At 32.3% G+C, this 12,732-nt stretch overlaps 4 protein-coding genes across 8 annotated transcripts; 3 read left to right on the top strand and 1 right to left on the bottom strand.

The window, feature by feature from the left end:
• Positions 1 to 469: 469 nt before the first annotated feature.
• On the top strand, positions 470 to 2,345 carry LOC111423837 (fumarylacetoacetate hydrolase). Its single transcript, XM_023057220.2, has 8 exons — positions 470 to 626; positions 786 to 896; positions 947 to 1,065; positions 1,125 to 1,265; positions 1,317 to 1,414; positions 1,468 to 1,623; positions 1,678 to 2,033; positions 2,086 to 2,345. The coding sequence occupies exons 1-8, from the start codon at positions 543 to 545 to the stop codon at positions 2,272 to 2,274; spliced, it is 1,254 nt and encodes a 417-aa protein (XP_022912988.2). The 5' UTR covers positions 470 to 542; the 3' UTR covers positions 2,275 to 2,345.
• A 50-nt stretch (positions 2,346 to 2,395) lies between these two features.
• LOC111423840 (fas apoptotic inhibitory molecule 1) lies at positions 2,396 to 3,249 on the top strand. Its single transcript, XM_023057223.2, has 3 exons — positions 2,396 to 2,706; positions 2,753 to 2,981; positions 3,033 to 3,249. Exons 1-3 carry the CDS (start codon positions 2,566 to 2,568, stop codon positions 3,224 to 3,226), a joined length of 564 nt encoding a protein of 187 aa, XP_022912991.1. The 5' UTR covers positions 2,396 to 2,565; the 3' UTR covers positions 3,227 to 3,249.
• LOC111423841 (ribosomal protein L23) lies at positions 3,243 to 4,110 on the bottom strand. The gene is made up of 3 exons (XM_023057224.2): positions 4,040 to 4,110; positions 3,749 to 3,832; positions 3,243 to 3,638 (listed from the first exon to the last, which is right to left on the bottom strand). The coding sequence occupies exons 1-3, from the start codon at positions 4,050 to 4,052 to the stop codon at positions 3,313 to 3,315; spliced, it is 423 nt and encodes a 140-aa protein (XP_022912992.1). The 5' UTR covers positions 4,053 to 4,110; the 3' UTR covers positions 3,243 to 3,312.
• Positions 4,111 to 4,139: 29 nt separating this feature from the next.
• LOC111423836 (metaxin-2) lies at positions 4,140 to 11,368 on the top strand. 5 transcript variants are annotated; one of them, XM_023057216.2, is made up of 5 exons: positions 4,140 to 4,305; positions 7,224 to 7,496; positions 9,656 to 10,235; positions 10,290 to 10,491; positions 10,556 to 10,958. In XM_023057216.2, the coding sequence occupies exons 1-5, from the start codon at positions 4,203 to 4,205 to the stop codon at positions 10,883 to 10,885; spliced, it is 1,488 nt and encodes a 495-aa protein (XP_022912984.2). In that variant the 5' UTR covers positions 4,140 to 4,202; the 3' UTR covers positions 10,886 to 10,958. The 5 variants fall into 5 exon arrangements, with proteins under 5 accessions (XP_022912984.2, XP_022912987.1, XP_022912985.2 ...); XM_023057217.2 differs by lacking the exon at positions 4,140 to 4,305 and adding an exon at positions 4,653 to 7,038; XM_023057219.2 differs by lacking the exons at positions 10,290 to 10,491; positions 10,556 to 10,958 and adding an exon at positions 11,105 to 11,368 and having other exon boundaries at positions 4,143 to 4,305.
• Positions 11,369 to 12,732: the final 1,364 nt, after the last annotated feature.

Here is a 12,732-nt window from a genome sequence, read left to right as displayed (position 1 = left end):
GATGATCAAACATTCAATCTTAGCAGATCCACCGCCATGGGGATTGGAAGCTACGATATCTCCCTTCATGCCGAATAGAATCACAAGGAATTAGATGGAGAAGCCAGTATTTGGCCATTTTGAGAATGTGCTAGCAGAAATTCCATTACATGTATTTGAAATGCAACTCAAATACGAAAGTTAGTATCTATTTTGATAACAGTCCATGCGAATCTAAAGAATAGCATTCATATTGACCTTTGCGAGAATATTTTATGACAGAAAAATTTTTTTAAATCTTCATTTTCATCAATAAATAAAATAAAATCGTAGGTAAGTACCTACTCTAGAAAACTTCCGCCTTCATTTGACCTTAAACAAAAAATTCTTATGGAAAAAAAACCTGTATAAACAAGAAAACCTGTATTATCAAATTATACATCTAATTTGAATATTCATTCGTTAAGTCACACCACACGAACCAGATAAACAACATTCTCGTAGTCAGTGTGTGTTTAACAGTGGAACTTTACCAATCCAGCTTAGAAATCGGCTTCTCAAAAATGAAATGTTTTATTGAATATCTGCAATTTTGCGATTTCCCGATTGAAAATTTACCCTACGGTGTATTTTCTACATCTGATGATGTAAGTATTAACTAATATTTCCGATAAATAGAATTGAGGTCGTAACATATCTTGAAGATTTGGAATCAGTAACTCCATCTCTTTTCAAGAAAATTATTTTGTATAGAAAACTGTAATTTTTTTAAATTTTGATTCTATATAAATTTAAATTTTTTTTAGAATTGTCATAGAATTGGAGTTGCAATTGGCGATAAAGTACTTGACTTAAAGAAAATATCTCATTTGTTTGATGGGCCAGAATTAAAGAATCATCAAAATGTTTTCCAAGAGGTAAAATTTTTTAGTGTTTTTATCCAAAATGAAAAAAACTTTATTTTTAGACCACCTTGAATGGTTTTATGGCTTTACAACCGAATGCTTGGAAAGAAGCAAGAGAAAAACTTCAAAATTTATTAAACATTGATAATAAAACGTTACAAAATCCGGAGATATTTTCAAAGTATTTTTTTATTTTTCAAGAAAACATTTCATGTAATCAAATTTTTTAATATTTTATAGAATTTTTTATCTCCAAAAAGATGTCACCATGCATCTTCCAGCCAAAATTGGCGATTACACCGATTTTTACTCCTCAATTCATCATGCAACCAACGTTGGAGTTATGTTTAGAGGAAAAGATAATGCTTTAATGCCAAATTGGTATTCAAAATTAATTTTCTTGTAGCATTTTAATCAACTTATTCTTTATAGGAAATATCTTCCAGTTGGTTACCATGGAAGAGCCAGTTCTGTGGTAGTTTCTGGTACTCCAATTAGAAGACCACTTGGACAAACTTTAGTTGCTGATGGTACATTACATTAATTCTTTTTATTAAATCAAATCGAATTTGTTTTTAATTAGGCGCCCCACCTGTATTTGGACCATGCAAACTTATGGATTTTGAGTTAGAAATGGCATTTTTTGTGGGGGGATCCCCAACAAAACTCGGAGAAAGGATCGATATAAATAAAGCTCAAGATCATATTTTTGGATTTGCTTTAATGAATGATTGGAGTGGTTAGAACAATCTTATTTTGAATCTTCACGTGTATTTTTAATTTATTTTTGTAGCTCGTGATATTCAAAAATGGGAATATGTCCCATTAGGTCCATTTACAGCAAAAAATTTAGGAACAACAATATCACCATGGGTTGTTAGTACGTTTGCTTTGGAACCGTTCAAAATTGAAAATTTCCCTCAAGATCCCGAACCATTTCCTTATTTAGCTCATAAAGATCCTTTCAATTTTGATATAAAATTAGAAGTTGATTTAAAACCTCAAAATTCACCAATTTCAACAACTATTTGTAGATCTAATTATAAATTTTTATATTGGACCGCCAAACAACAATTGGTTCATCATACTGTTACTGGTTGTAACATGAATCCAGGTGATTTATTAGCTAGTGGAACAATAAGTGGTGATGTAAGAAATCTTTTTTGTTCCGTGACTTTTTTATGATTCTTTTTAATTTTAGACATCAGACTCATTTGGGTCACTTCTTGAATTATCTTGGAAAGGAACGAAAACTTTGACATTAAAGGATGGGAGTCAAAGAAAATTTTTGCAAGATGGCGATAATGTTATCATGAGAGCAGTTTGTGGAGGAACATCATTTAACATTGGGTTTGGAATTTGCGAAGGTGTTCTTCTTCCAGCACATTAAAAAAATTTCATATAATTGTCTCCAAACGTTCATTTAATGTTAATTTTGCTAAAAAAGTATTCAAAAAATAATTTTGTTTTATTTAATCTTCCATATTAAGTTGTTTTCAACTTTTTAACCCGCATAAACTTGAAACTGTAATAAAATATCGATTGAAACTGAATGTACACAAAAACTTGGCTCATAATGAATTCTAATTCTGACCAAAGACGATCGATTTTCGATTTTCCAACGACTCACATAATAAATTATTCACCGTTTATAATGTAGTACATTTTGAACGCAGGTAAAATGTCTTTATTAAAAAAAAATTCGGAGGAAAGAACCGATTTAGTCGCTTATTGGAGTGTTCCACTTTATGATGGTGTTCATACCATTGAATTTGACCATGGAACAACCAGCGGTAAAAGGGTTTTAAGAGTTGATGGGCAGGTAAATTAAATTTAAGACTCCCAATTAGTTTGATTTTGTTGTGTAGGAACTTTTTCGTAGAGATTGGATGTTTAAATTAGTTGGGGATGAAAAATTTACGATTGGAACTAATAACACGTTGTGCGAAATCAAAGTTGATCCATTACCAAATTTTTCTTTTGGATATTCTTTGTATATTAATGGTGAACCATTAGAAAAATTTGTTGAAAAACAAAATCGTTCCTTAAAAAGTTGGGCTGTGGTTTCAAATGGAAAAAGATTCAGAATCGTTTTTGGTAAAAAAAATTAATAGCAAGGTACGCAATTTTTAATTAATTAAATTTCAGAAAAATCTACGTTAAATGTTTGGATTAATGGAGAACAAATTGAAACTGAAAATGATTTCACTGAGCTTGGTACAGAAATGAAATTCTTACTTGATGACCAAGATGCTTTCATCAAAGCTACCACAACAGACAAAAAAGAAGGAGTTATACATAATTTGTACATAAAAGGAAAACTTATTGATGTTGATTATTAATTAAAATGTAATAAAATTTTCAAGAATAACCTCTTTATTTCGACTATTCCCGTTTTTTAAACTTTTATAAATACAAGAACAAAGACTTATGCGATACTACTAGCATTTGAGGCAATCCTCGGCCACAAATCAGCACATTCTTTCGCAACAGGCCCCGTGATAGCAGAACCCTTCATCTCCCCCTTGTTATTCACAATGACACCAGCGTTGTCTTCAAAATAAATGAAAACGCCATCCTTCCTTCGGAAAGGTTTCCTTTGCCTGATCACAACCGCAGGCATTACCTTCTTACGAAGTTCTGGCTTACCCTTTTTAACCGTCGCGACAAACATGTCACCAGAACCAGCAGTTGGAAGCCGATTTAAACGACCACCAACACCTTGTACTGCAATTACATACAGATTTTTTGCTCCTAAAATCAAAATTATTCAATAAAAAACTAAGTTAAAAGTTTTAGGTTATGTCAACATCATAACCTCATGTCAATAAATTCGATTTAACAGTTTAAAACGCAACAATTACCTGTATTATCAGCGCAATTTATTACAGCTCCAACTGGTAAACCCAGTGATATCCGGAATTTGGCTCCTGCGGAACCACCACGTCCTAAAAAAATACAAAAACACACGTAAACATAACCTCAAAACAATCTTACACAGGTTAGTTTTGATTTTTAATCAATCATCCGGGCGAAAATAACACCGAAAATGAATTAATTGGGCCATCCTAAATGACTAGACCGCAAAATTAACGTATTTCAATAAAAGATTATTGCAATAAATAAAGATTTTTGAGAGAAAACACCGAACGTACCTCTTTTAGACATTTTGGTTTTGTAGAGAAAGGAAGTCGCTTAGTGACGTATATTGAAGTAAGCGATCGAGCGACCTCTGGCGTACGCGCCCAAAACTAATAAGTGTCAAATGGAGGCAATTTCAAAATTTCCACTCTCGGTTGTAAGCAAGAATAAAATCGAATGAATTTACATGATTTTAGAAAACATTACAAAAATATGATTGATGTTGACGATGAAGATAGCGGAAGGAGTGATTCCGACGAACGGTTCGATGATGCAACGGGTAATAATTTTTTTATTTAAGTTTTAAATGTCTAGAAAATTCAAGATTAAAATAATTTGGGTTATAAAATTAAAAACTTTATACATCAATTTATAACCGATTATATTAAAAAAATATTAAATATTTTGATATTAAAGAAAAAGTACAAATTTTGAGAGCTCAACAATTTTTCATCAGATTTGGTGGGCTTCTCATACATGAATTTACTTAGGATTAAAGTAAAGCTGAAATTTTAATTTAATAAATTATTTTATTATAAATAATAAGTTTAATCTGTTTTGTAAAGTTACTTATAGCATTTTCTACCAAATAAAAAGTAAGGTTATGTGCAGAAACGTATGTCTCTAACCTCAATTGACTAATATTTATGTTCTAAAAGTATTAAAACACATTAATTGTGTAATTAACATTCCTACAATCAATAAATTAGAAAAAACTTTATGAAATGGAATTTTATTACACATTCCTTAGAACTCGGAGTTAGTGGAGGCATCTAAATCTTGTGGCAGTTGCGTGATAACAGAAGTTAAATTATCGGTGAATTTCCCTTAATGTTCTGTAATATTTTTTATTAATTTATTTAAAAGAAGAAGATGTGTTTGTGTTCGTTAGGAAACATTTATGTTTGGTAACTAATTGATAGTTCCTATATCTTACCATCTTCACTTTGAACTGTTATTTAATTTAATACAAGTAAGTTCCCAACTGTTTATATATTATGCAATATAATTATAAATAACGATATAAAGTGTCCGATGTGTCTTTCAGCTTTCAGTATACTCCTACCCCGATCCCTTCCTGCGTTTTTAATCCATCTGTGAACATGCAAATACCTGTCTGAACCAGAGAACTAGCACAATATCAGTGCTTATAGTGTCTTCCGTAGAATAAGGATAGGACGTGTCGGAGCAGGTTTGAGCATATTGCTTAAACTTGTACATGGTAGTTCTGGTCACTTTCTCTATATGTAAATACAAAGGAGATGGCCAAGCAGAACATCAATTGCTAGAGTTGGCGTTGTGCTTATCGCACCAGAGATTGCCAATCGAGCTACTCGTTGAATTCATGAAAGTTTACTGATAACTGAAGTCTGTCGGACTTTCCTATATCAGACTGCCGGCCATTTCCCTTCTAAGTGCTGCGAAACATTATAAGTCTCCATCTATATAAGTCGTGAACAGCGTAGTTCTGCAATATGCGGTGTTTGGAACAATCTTAACTCCTCTTTCTTGAATATCAACCTATATGGGAATAAGGTTGTTGGCATAATATTATATATATTCCAGTAAGTCATCAGAAACACCTGAGGCTGGTATCTGGGAAATCTAGATTCTGGATCAAACTTTTAAGTTTATTAATGTATTACTTTTCCAGCTCTTTCTATAGCACCAGTGTAATAACTTTTCCCATGAATGGAACCCGTTTTGCAACTTAAAATACATACATCCGGGCGATGTAATTCCTAACTGAGCTTTTATTTGCTTCTCTTATTATTCTCACAACCAAAATTAATTCCATTTCATTACTGGCTGAAGAACAAAAAAGGTTTAAATCAGGAAGGTCTTGTACAGATACGGTGTTCGTGATGAGACAAGTCGTAGAAAAGTCAATAGAATATAATAAACCCTCATTCTTATGTTTCATTGATTTACAAAAGATCTTTGATAAGATCAGATTAAAGGATGCCATAAATCTGCTATATAACCGACATAATACAGTTAAAACCATCGAAAACATCTGTTTGGAAAACAACATACAAGCACGAATAAATGGAAAAATCACGGAAATACCTGTAAATGCTGGCATTCGAGAAGAGGATTCATTGAGTCCACTACTGTTTAATCTTGTGATGGCAGGAGCTATAAAGTGGGTGATCAAGAAATTGTGTTCCTTTATTATGCGGATGACACTTTGCGGAAAACGAGAACGATCTGCAAAGAAACGTACAAGAATTTAACAACATAACGAAACAACTCAACATGTACATTGCTGCTCAAAAAAACTAAATGCATGACAACAGCGAAAGAGCCACTTCGATGTAAGCTGGAAGTGAACCAGAACGTCTAGTACTTGGAGGTTCAACTGTCAAGTTACGGTAATATTGAAGAGGAAGTATCCCAACAAGTCAGGAAAGCCAGTAAAATCGCAGGCTGCTTAAACAACACTTCATGGAGGAACAAACATCTACATATTAACACAAAATCAGGGAATATATGTATAAGACCACCATAAGACCGATCATGACCTATACGGCTGAGACTAGACCTGACACATCTAAAACAAAACAGATATTTGAAACAATAGAAATAAGATACTTCGCAGAATCACCGGGAAAACTATATGATAGAGAAAGAAGCGAAAACTTAAGAACATTCTGTGGACTGGGAAATATCAACAAGGTCAAAAAGAAGACCTTTATTGTAATACCTTTAGAAACGCCATCGCATTTCTGGATAGTATTTCCTATTTATTCTGGCCATAATCTTCGGGATCTGTTGAACTTTTATATGAATTAAGAACTTAATTCCGTCCTAAGGAAGACTTAGCCCTCTGTATAATAAAAACCAATTCGACACATCTCCATGACTGTTTAGTGTTTCACCATTTCCAGTGGAACTAAATGTTACATCGAAATTGATGAGAAATTAAAAAATCTAAACTTATAATTTGTAGATTCTGTAATTATGTAGAAATCTACAATTAAATCCATTAACTCCGACGTTTCTGCTATGTGTAAGTGAAATAAAAAATCTTAAATATAATTTAATTCATCTTTACCTCATCTACTGGACACATTCTTTCTTTTTCACTAATCTGTAAAGATTTAGATTTATTTTGCACAACTTTTTATCTACACCAAAATAGTAATTATATAAAAATAAAAGGAATTTACTAAATCTTATTTATTTTATAAACAGAAATGCCAGGTGAAGGATGTAACGAAAGTTTTAAAGATCTACTTACTGAATGTCAATCAGTAACTGATATAAATATGAGATACGCAGGAGATAGTAACATTGAAAATGAAATAGAAAAAAATAATAACAAAGAAGATGAAGCGGGTGATAAAGAAATTAATGAAAATAGTAAAGTTGAATTAAGTATTGATGAATTGAATGAACAAAGAAATATTCGATGTGAATTATGTAAATATTTTTATGTTATTGGGAATGAAACTCATATAGTACACGGTAAGAAAATTTATTTATACTTAAAAAAAATAATTACATGGACACTTATTTTAAAGTCAAAATTAATATATAAAGAAAATGATAATTACATTTAACAAACCATATTTTTGTTTTAAAGCATAAAAATGACAAGTATATTACAATTATTTAAGAGATTACTTTACAAAAAAGAAATCAAATTAAACGTTTTTATCCGATATTAATTTTTTTAAACCACACAATCTCTTTTTAATTTTTTTCTCTAAATTTTTTATACGACACTGATAATTTTTGCTCTCCATAAAAAAATCATCAGAATCTTCTAAATAATTCGGTTTAATAAATCTCTCCATACTCCATTCTTCGATAGAATTATTTAATTCTTCTATTAAAGGCTCGCAGGAAATGCTGTCAAGATGTGTTGAATCTGTTTGAACTTCCGCTGAAGCCATTTTAATTTCTTTTTGATAAAGTTGTTGGGGTAATTTAATATTGCAAGTTATATTGATGCTAATTCTTCGGGTACCAAATTTTTTAATTTTTTTATTTTTAACTTTAACCGGTAGTTTTTGTCCTTCTTCTATAATCACACTATTTTGAATACACGCTTCTTTATAACTATCATTTCTAACAATCCCTTTTCGAATCCTACTATCTCTTGGAACTAAAGTTTTTGAATTTGTTGAACAAATTGATTTTCGATTATGATCATCGCTCGAATTAAAAGTACGATCGTTTTTCCCTTTAATAATCTTCCTTTGATTTTTTAAAGTTGAAGATTTAATTTCGGCGAAATTTCGATGAACAAACGATTCATTTCTTATTAAATTCGGAAAGCTTTCGTTTTCAATTAATTGTAAAGATCTGATTGAGGATTTTTCATTGAAAGCTACGTCTTCCATCTTGGATGATTCCGCTATCGGCGTGGGTTCTTGTAAAATTTCTTTCGAAACTTGAATATGTTGGATTTCAAGAGACTTTTCGGTCGATTTTTTGGATACCTTTAGTTTTGATGATTTTATTTTAGTTGGTTGATCGACTTTTACATTTTTCGCGTGCTGCAAACGCAGGACGAAACAGCGATTAAAATTTACGAACTTTGCAATTGGATGCATTGTGGAGAACTGGTTTCAAAAATTTTATTTGTCAAGATATGTATTGGGGATTCAGCTTGTAAGTTTTTTTTTCTGGGGAACTAAATGAAAATAAATATTCATTTTATAACAAAAAATTTAAATTCAAAATTATATTACACTGTATTTAAAAACATTTTTATGTCGAAATTATCAATTGTGCAATTCTAGATTTCTTTTTAGAGTCTGAACTTCATACTTTGCCTTGAGTCTGGAGTCTGTCTATTGTAGTTCTAGATTTCTTCATCTGGGTCTTGAATCTATGGAGTGCAATTTAATCCTGAAGTCTTCTTAAGGCTTGCAACGTATTCCTAAATTTCCTTTTGCAGCCTGATAGCTGTCCAGTACAATTCTAAATTTCTTCTTAGAGACTAAAGACTCTCGGTACAATTCTACATTTCTCTTAGTAATCTTATAGGAGGCTATCTAGTGTAATACTGATTTCACCTTGAACAACCCCAAATGCAGCAAATTTTGTCGCCTCAAAGCAGCAAAATCCAACTCAACCCAGCTTATAATTAGAAGCTGTTGAATGCTTTTAAAGCAGCATCTATTTAGAAGTAGATAAATCTTAAATCTTCAATGTTGCCAACACAACTATTGATTATCATAAAATGTTTCAGTTATTTTCAAATAATCAAATTATTTATTTATTTAATGTTTAATAAACACTTTATCAATTTTTCATTAATATTTATTTATTTTATTAATGATATTTAAGAAACTTAAATCGAAATGTTCTATATAACTGTCAAAATAATTTATAAAGAAACCAAATATCCCTAGAATTTTCAATTAATTAAAAGTTCAACTTAAACTAACCTGACGTAACGTCAATCTTAAAAAAGCGTAAAAATGGCTCTAATTGATCGAATCAAAGTTCATTTTGATGGTAAGTACTTTTTCCGTATCGTAATAGTTCTACTTTCTCTTATTTTTATTTCAATTCTAATCTCCACACAAACATAACCTAAAAGCAAAAATTTCAATCACTATTTATAGGTTAAAATTATTTTATATTTTAATTACTTATTAAATGTTTTTTAGCTCATGAACCATGGCCCAAAGATGTAAAACTTTTCCAACCCTATGAAGTAGAACAAATTCTTCTTCCAGACAATGCAAATTGTTTAGCTGTTCAAGCATACCTAAAAATGTGTCACTTAGATTTTCAAATTGAATCAAGAGCGAATGCAGAGTTTATGTCACCCACTGGAAAAGTTCCATTCATTAAATGTGGCGCCTTTGTTGTTGCTGAATTAGAAGGAATTGTCTCATTTGTTGCACAAAAAGGAATCACTCTTACTGAGCACTTAGAACCTGACCAAAAGGCTGATATGAGAGCATATATTGCTTTGATTAATAATGTGCTTGGAAATGCTGAAAATTATGTCTGTTGGTGTGATAAAGAAACTTATTCTGAAGTTACTAAGCCTCGAAATGGTTCTGTTTATCCTTGGCCTTTAAATATATTACAAACTTGGAGTAAAAAATCAAAACAGGTTAAACATTTGAAAACTTTGGGTTGGTATGAAAAGAGTTTAAAAGAGGTTTTCCAAGAAGTTGAAACTTGTTGTCAAGCTTTAACTGATCGACTGGAGGGTAGTATTTATTTCTTTGGAGATAGGTAAGTTTAATTTAGTATTTATTTTATGATTTTATCCTTTAAATCCTTTCTTAGATTTACTGAATTAGATGCTTTGCTCTATGGCCATATTTACACCTTATTAACTGTACCTATCCCAGCTGGTGGTAACGGTTTAGCTAATCTTATACATAAATTTGATAAACTAGTCGATTTAGTATCTAATATTGATAAAAAAGTAATGAATAGAAATACTATATTTACAGTTCAAGAATGGACTAAAGTTGATCGGTGTACAGTGAGTCCTAAAAATCCTAAAAAAATTTTCACCCTAATTATTTTTTGTCCTATTTTTTAAATAGTTTTTCAGTATATGTAAAGTTAAAGATAAAGCAACCAGAACGAATACTTACATGAAACAATTAATTGATGATCTTGATACAACTCAGTCTGTATCTACATCTCAGATTAATACATCTGATGATATAGTAACCGATTTTTCCCATACCCATCATTTTGATCAATCAGGTGATACCAGAACTATGCAAGATCAAGCTGTTGAATGTCAAGATTGTCCTTCAGAATTGTTTAAAGATTTAACTCAAGATGATGGTATTGGGGATATAGGGGGTAAAGATGGTGATTGGTTACTTATTGATGAAAATTTTGAAATTCAAGGACTTGTTAAATAGCTTACAACATGATTATTTTTGGACGCGTTGATAAATTTAATAAATTTAAAATCTAATTATTTTTAGACAGATATTTTTGTGCTTTATTTGTGTAGTATAGTGAAAAAAAAAACTTCCTCCAAAATCAATCCTTTCCCCAAGTAAGTCCAGATTTCTTTTTAAATGTTTAAAAAATTCTTTTTTAGGATTTTTCTTATAATTAATTTATTTTATTTTTAGTCCTACAGAATTAGACGCTTTATTATTTGGACATTTATTCACAATTTTAACAACTCCACTGCCCAATTCTGATTTAGCAGCAACTGTAAGAAAATTTCCGTCCCTTATCAATTTGGTCCAAAAAGTAGAAAAGGATTACTTCAAGCGTGATAGAGAGAGTTTGGATCGCTGACAGTTCTTTATCAAAAAAATGTAGAAGTAGTCTTTATTAATTGTATATTATTGTTTAATATTGGTAAAGAATAAAATATAACTTTATAACAAGTCGAATTCGTTACTTACTGTAAGGAAAAATAATTAGTAACAATTAATCTCAAAATTGTTAATCTTCTTTCCATAAAATTATAGAGGGATCACCCTGTTGGACACTACAGTTAAAATATATGGAAAAGTACTGATGGGGAGATTGAAAGAGGAAATGGAGAGGGGTGAGTTGTTGCCAATATATATTGAAACACCTGGCAGATAGGGAATTGAACAAGAAGGGCGGAAAGTTGTATGCATTGTTCATAGACCTGAAGACGGTATTTGATAAGGTGGATACAGGGAAGATGTGGGAGGAAATGAGGAGGAGAGGCATCACAGACCTGCTGATTGAGAGAGTGAAGGATACATGCAGGGAGGCAGTGGGCAAGGTTAAAGTGGGGGAAGAGTTAAGCGAGGTATTCTGGACGACGAAGGAATTGAGACAAGGGTGCCCACACTATTTGCGATGTATATGGCGGACTTGGAAAAGAGATTTGGGAGAGAGCAAATAGGTGAGGTGGTGATAGGAAGAACGAAGGTGCACGCGTTGGCGTATGCGGATGATTTGGTGTTCGTGGCTAGAGAGGCGGTAGAGATGATGCGGTCTCTGGAGAGGTATTTTATGGCGCGGGGGTAACAAGGATTGCTGAAGGATGTACAAACGAAGGTATTGGAGATAGGTCGAGAGACTTGGCGAGGGAGACTCCACTTGTAGTGAGGGAGGAGGTTAAGGTGAATGCAGTAAGGATGGAGGCTGGGAGAAGAGCTATGAAATACGAGGAAATGATAGAAGGAAGACCGTATTTCAGGATCCTGGGAGGGTGCTGAAGAGAAATTAAGGAGAGGAAGCTGATATATGGGCAGACATATAGGGAAAGATATTATAGGACTGTGGGATATTTTCTAACTGGGATCAACAACAGAAGAGTGGGGAGAACTGAGAAACAGGGACAGGGACATACAGCAGCAGAAAAGAAAGCCACAGAGGAACTGCCACAGTATCTGTTGATGGAGGGGGATGATGAAGGGAAGAGATTGGTGGTCAGATTCCGCTGTGGCAATGAGGAGAGTTAGAACAGGTACTGGGCGAACGATGTGGAGAGGTGGTGTAGGCTGTGTGGAGAGGATTGGGAGACGCTGGAACACATTCTGAGAAGGTGTAGTGAGCTAAGGGAGGAGGCGATGGACAGGAAGCAGATTTTGGGAGAGGGGATGATTGGGGCGAAGAGCCAAGAGTATGGGTCTATACATATATTGTACTGGAGAAATATTGTAAATTGTAAACAATAAAACGCTTATTATTATTCTTTCCATAATAATTAAGAGTCCAATAGATACATCGTATTCATATCCTTAGCTGCAGTATGGATAATTTTGGGAAA

The sequence above is a fragment of the Onthophagus taurus genome, chromosome 7, assembly GCF_036711975.1.
Source record: "Onthophagus taurus isolate NC chromosome 7, IU_Otau_3.0, whole genome shotgun sequence".
NCBI classification, from domain to species: Eukaryota; Metazoa; Arthropoda; class Insecta; order Coleoptera; family Scarabaeidae; genus Onthophagus; species Onthophagus taurus.
This window is presented reverse-complemented; position numbering and strand designations above follow the sequence as displayed.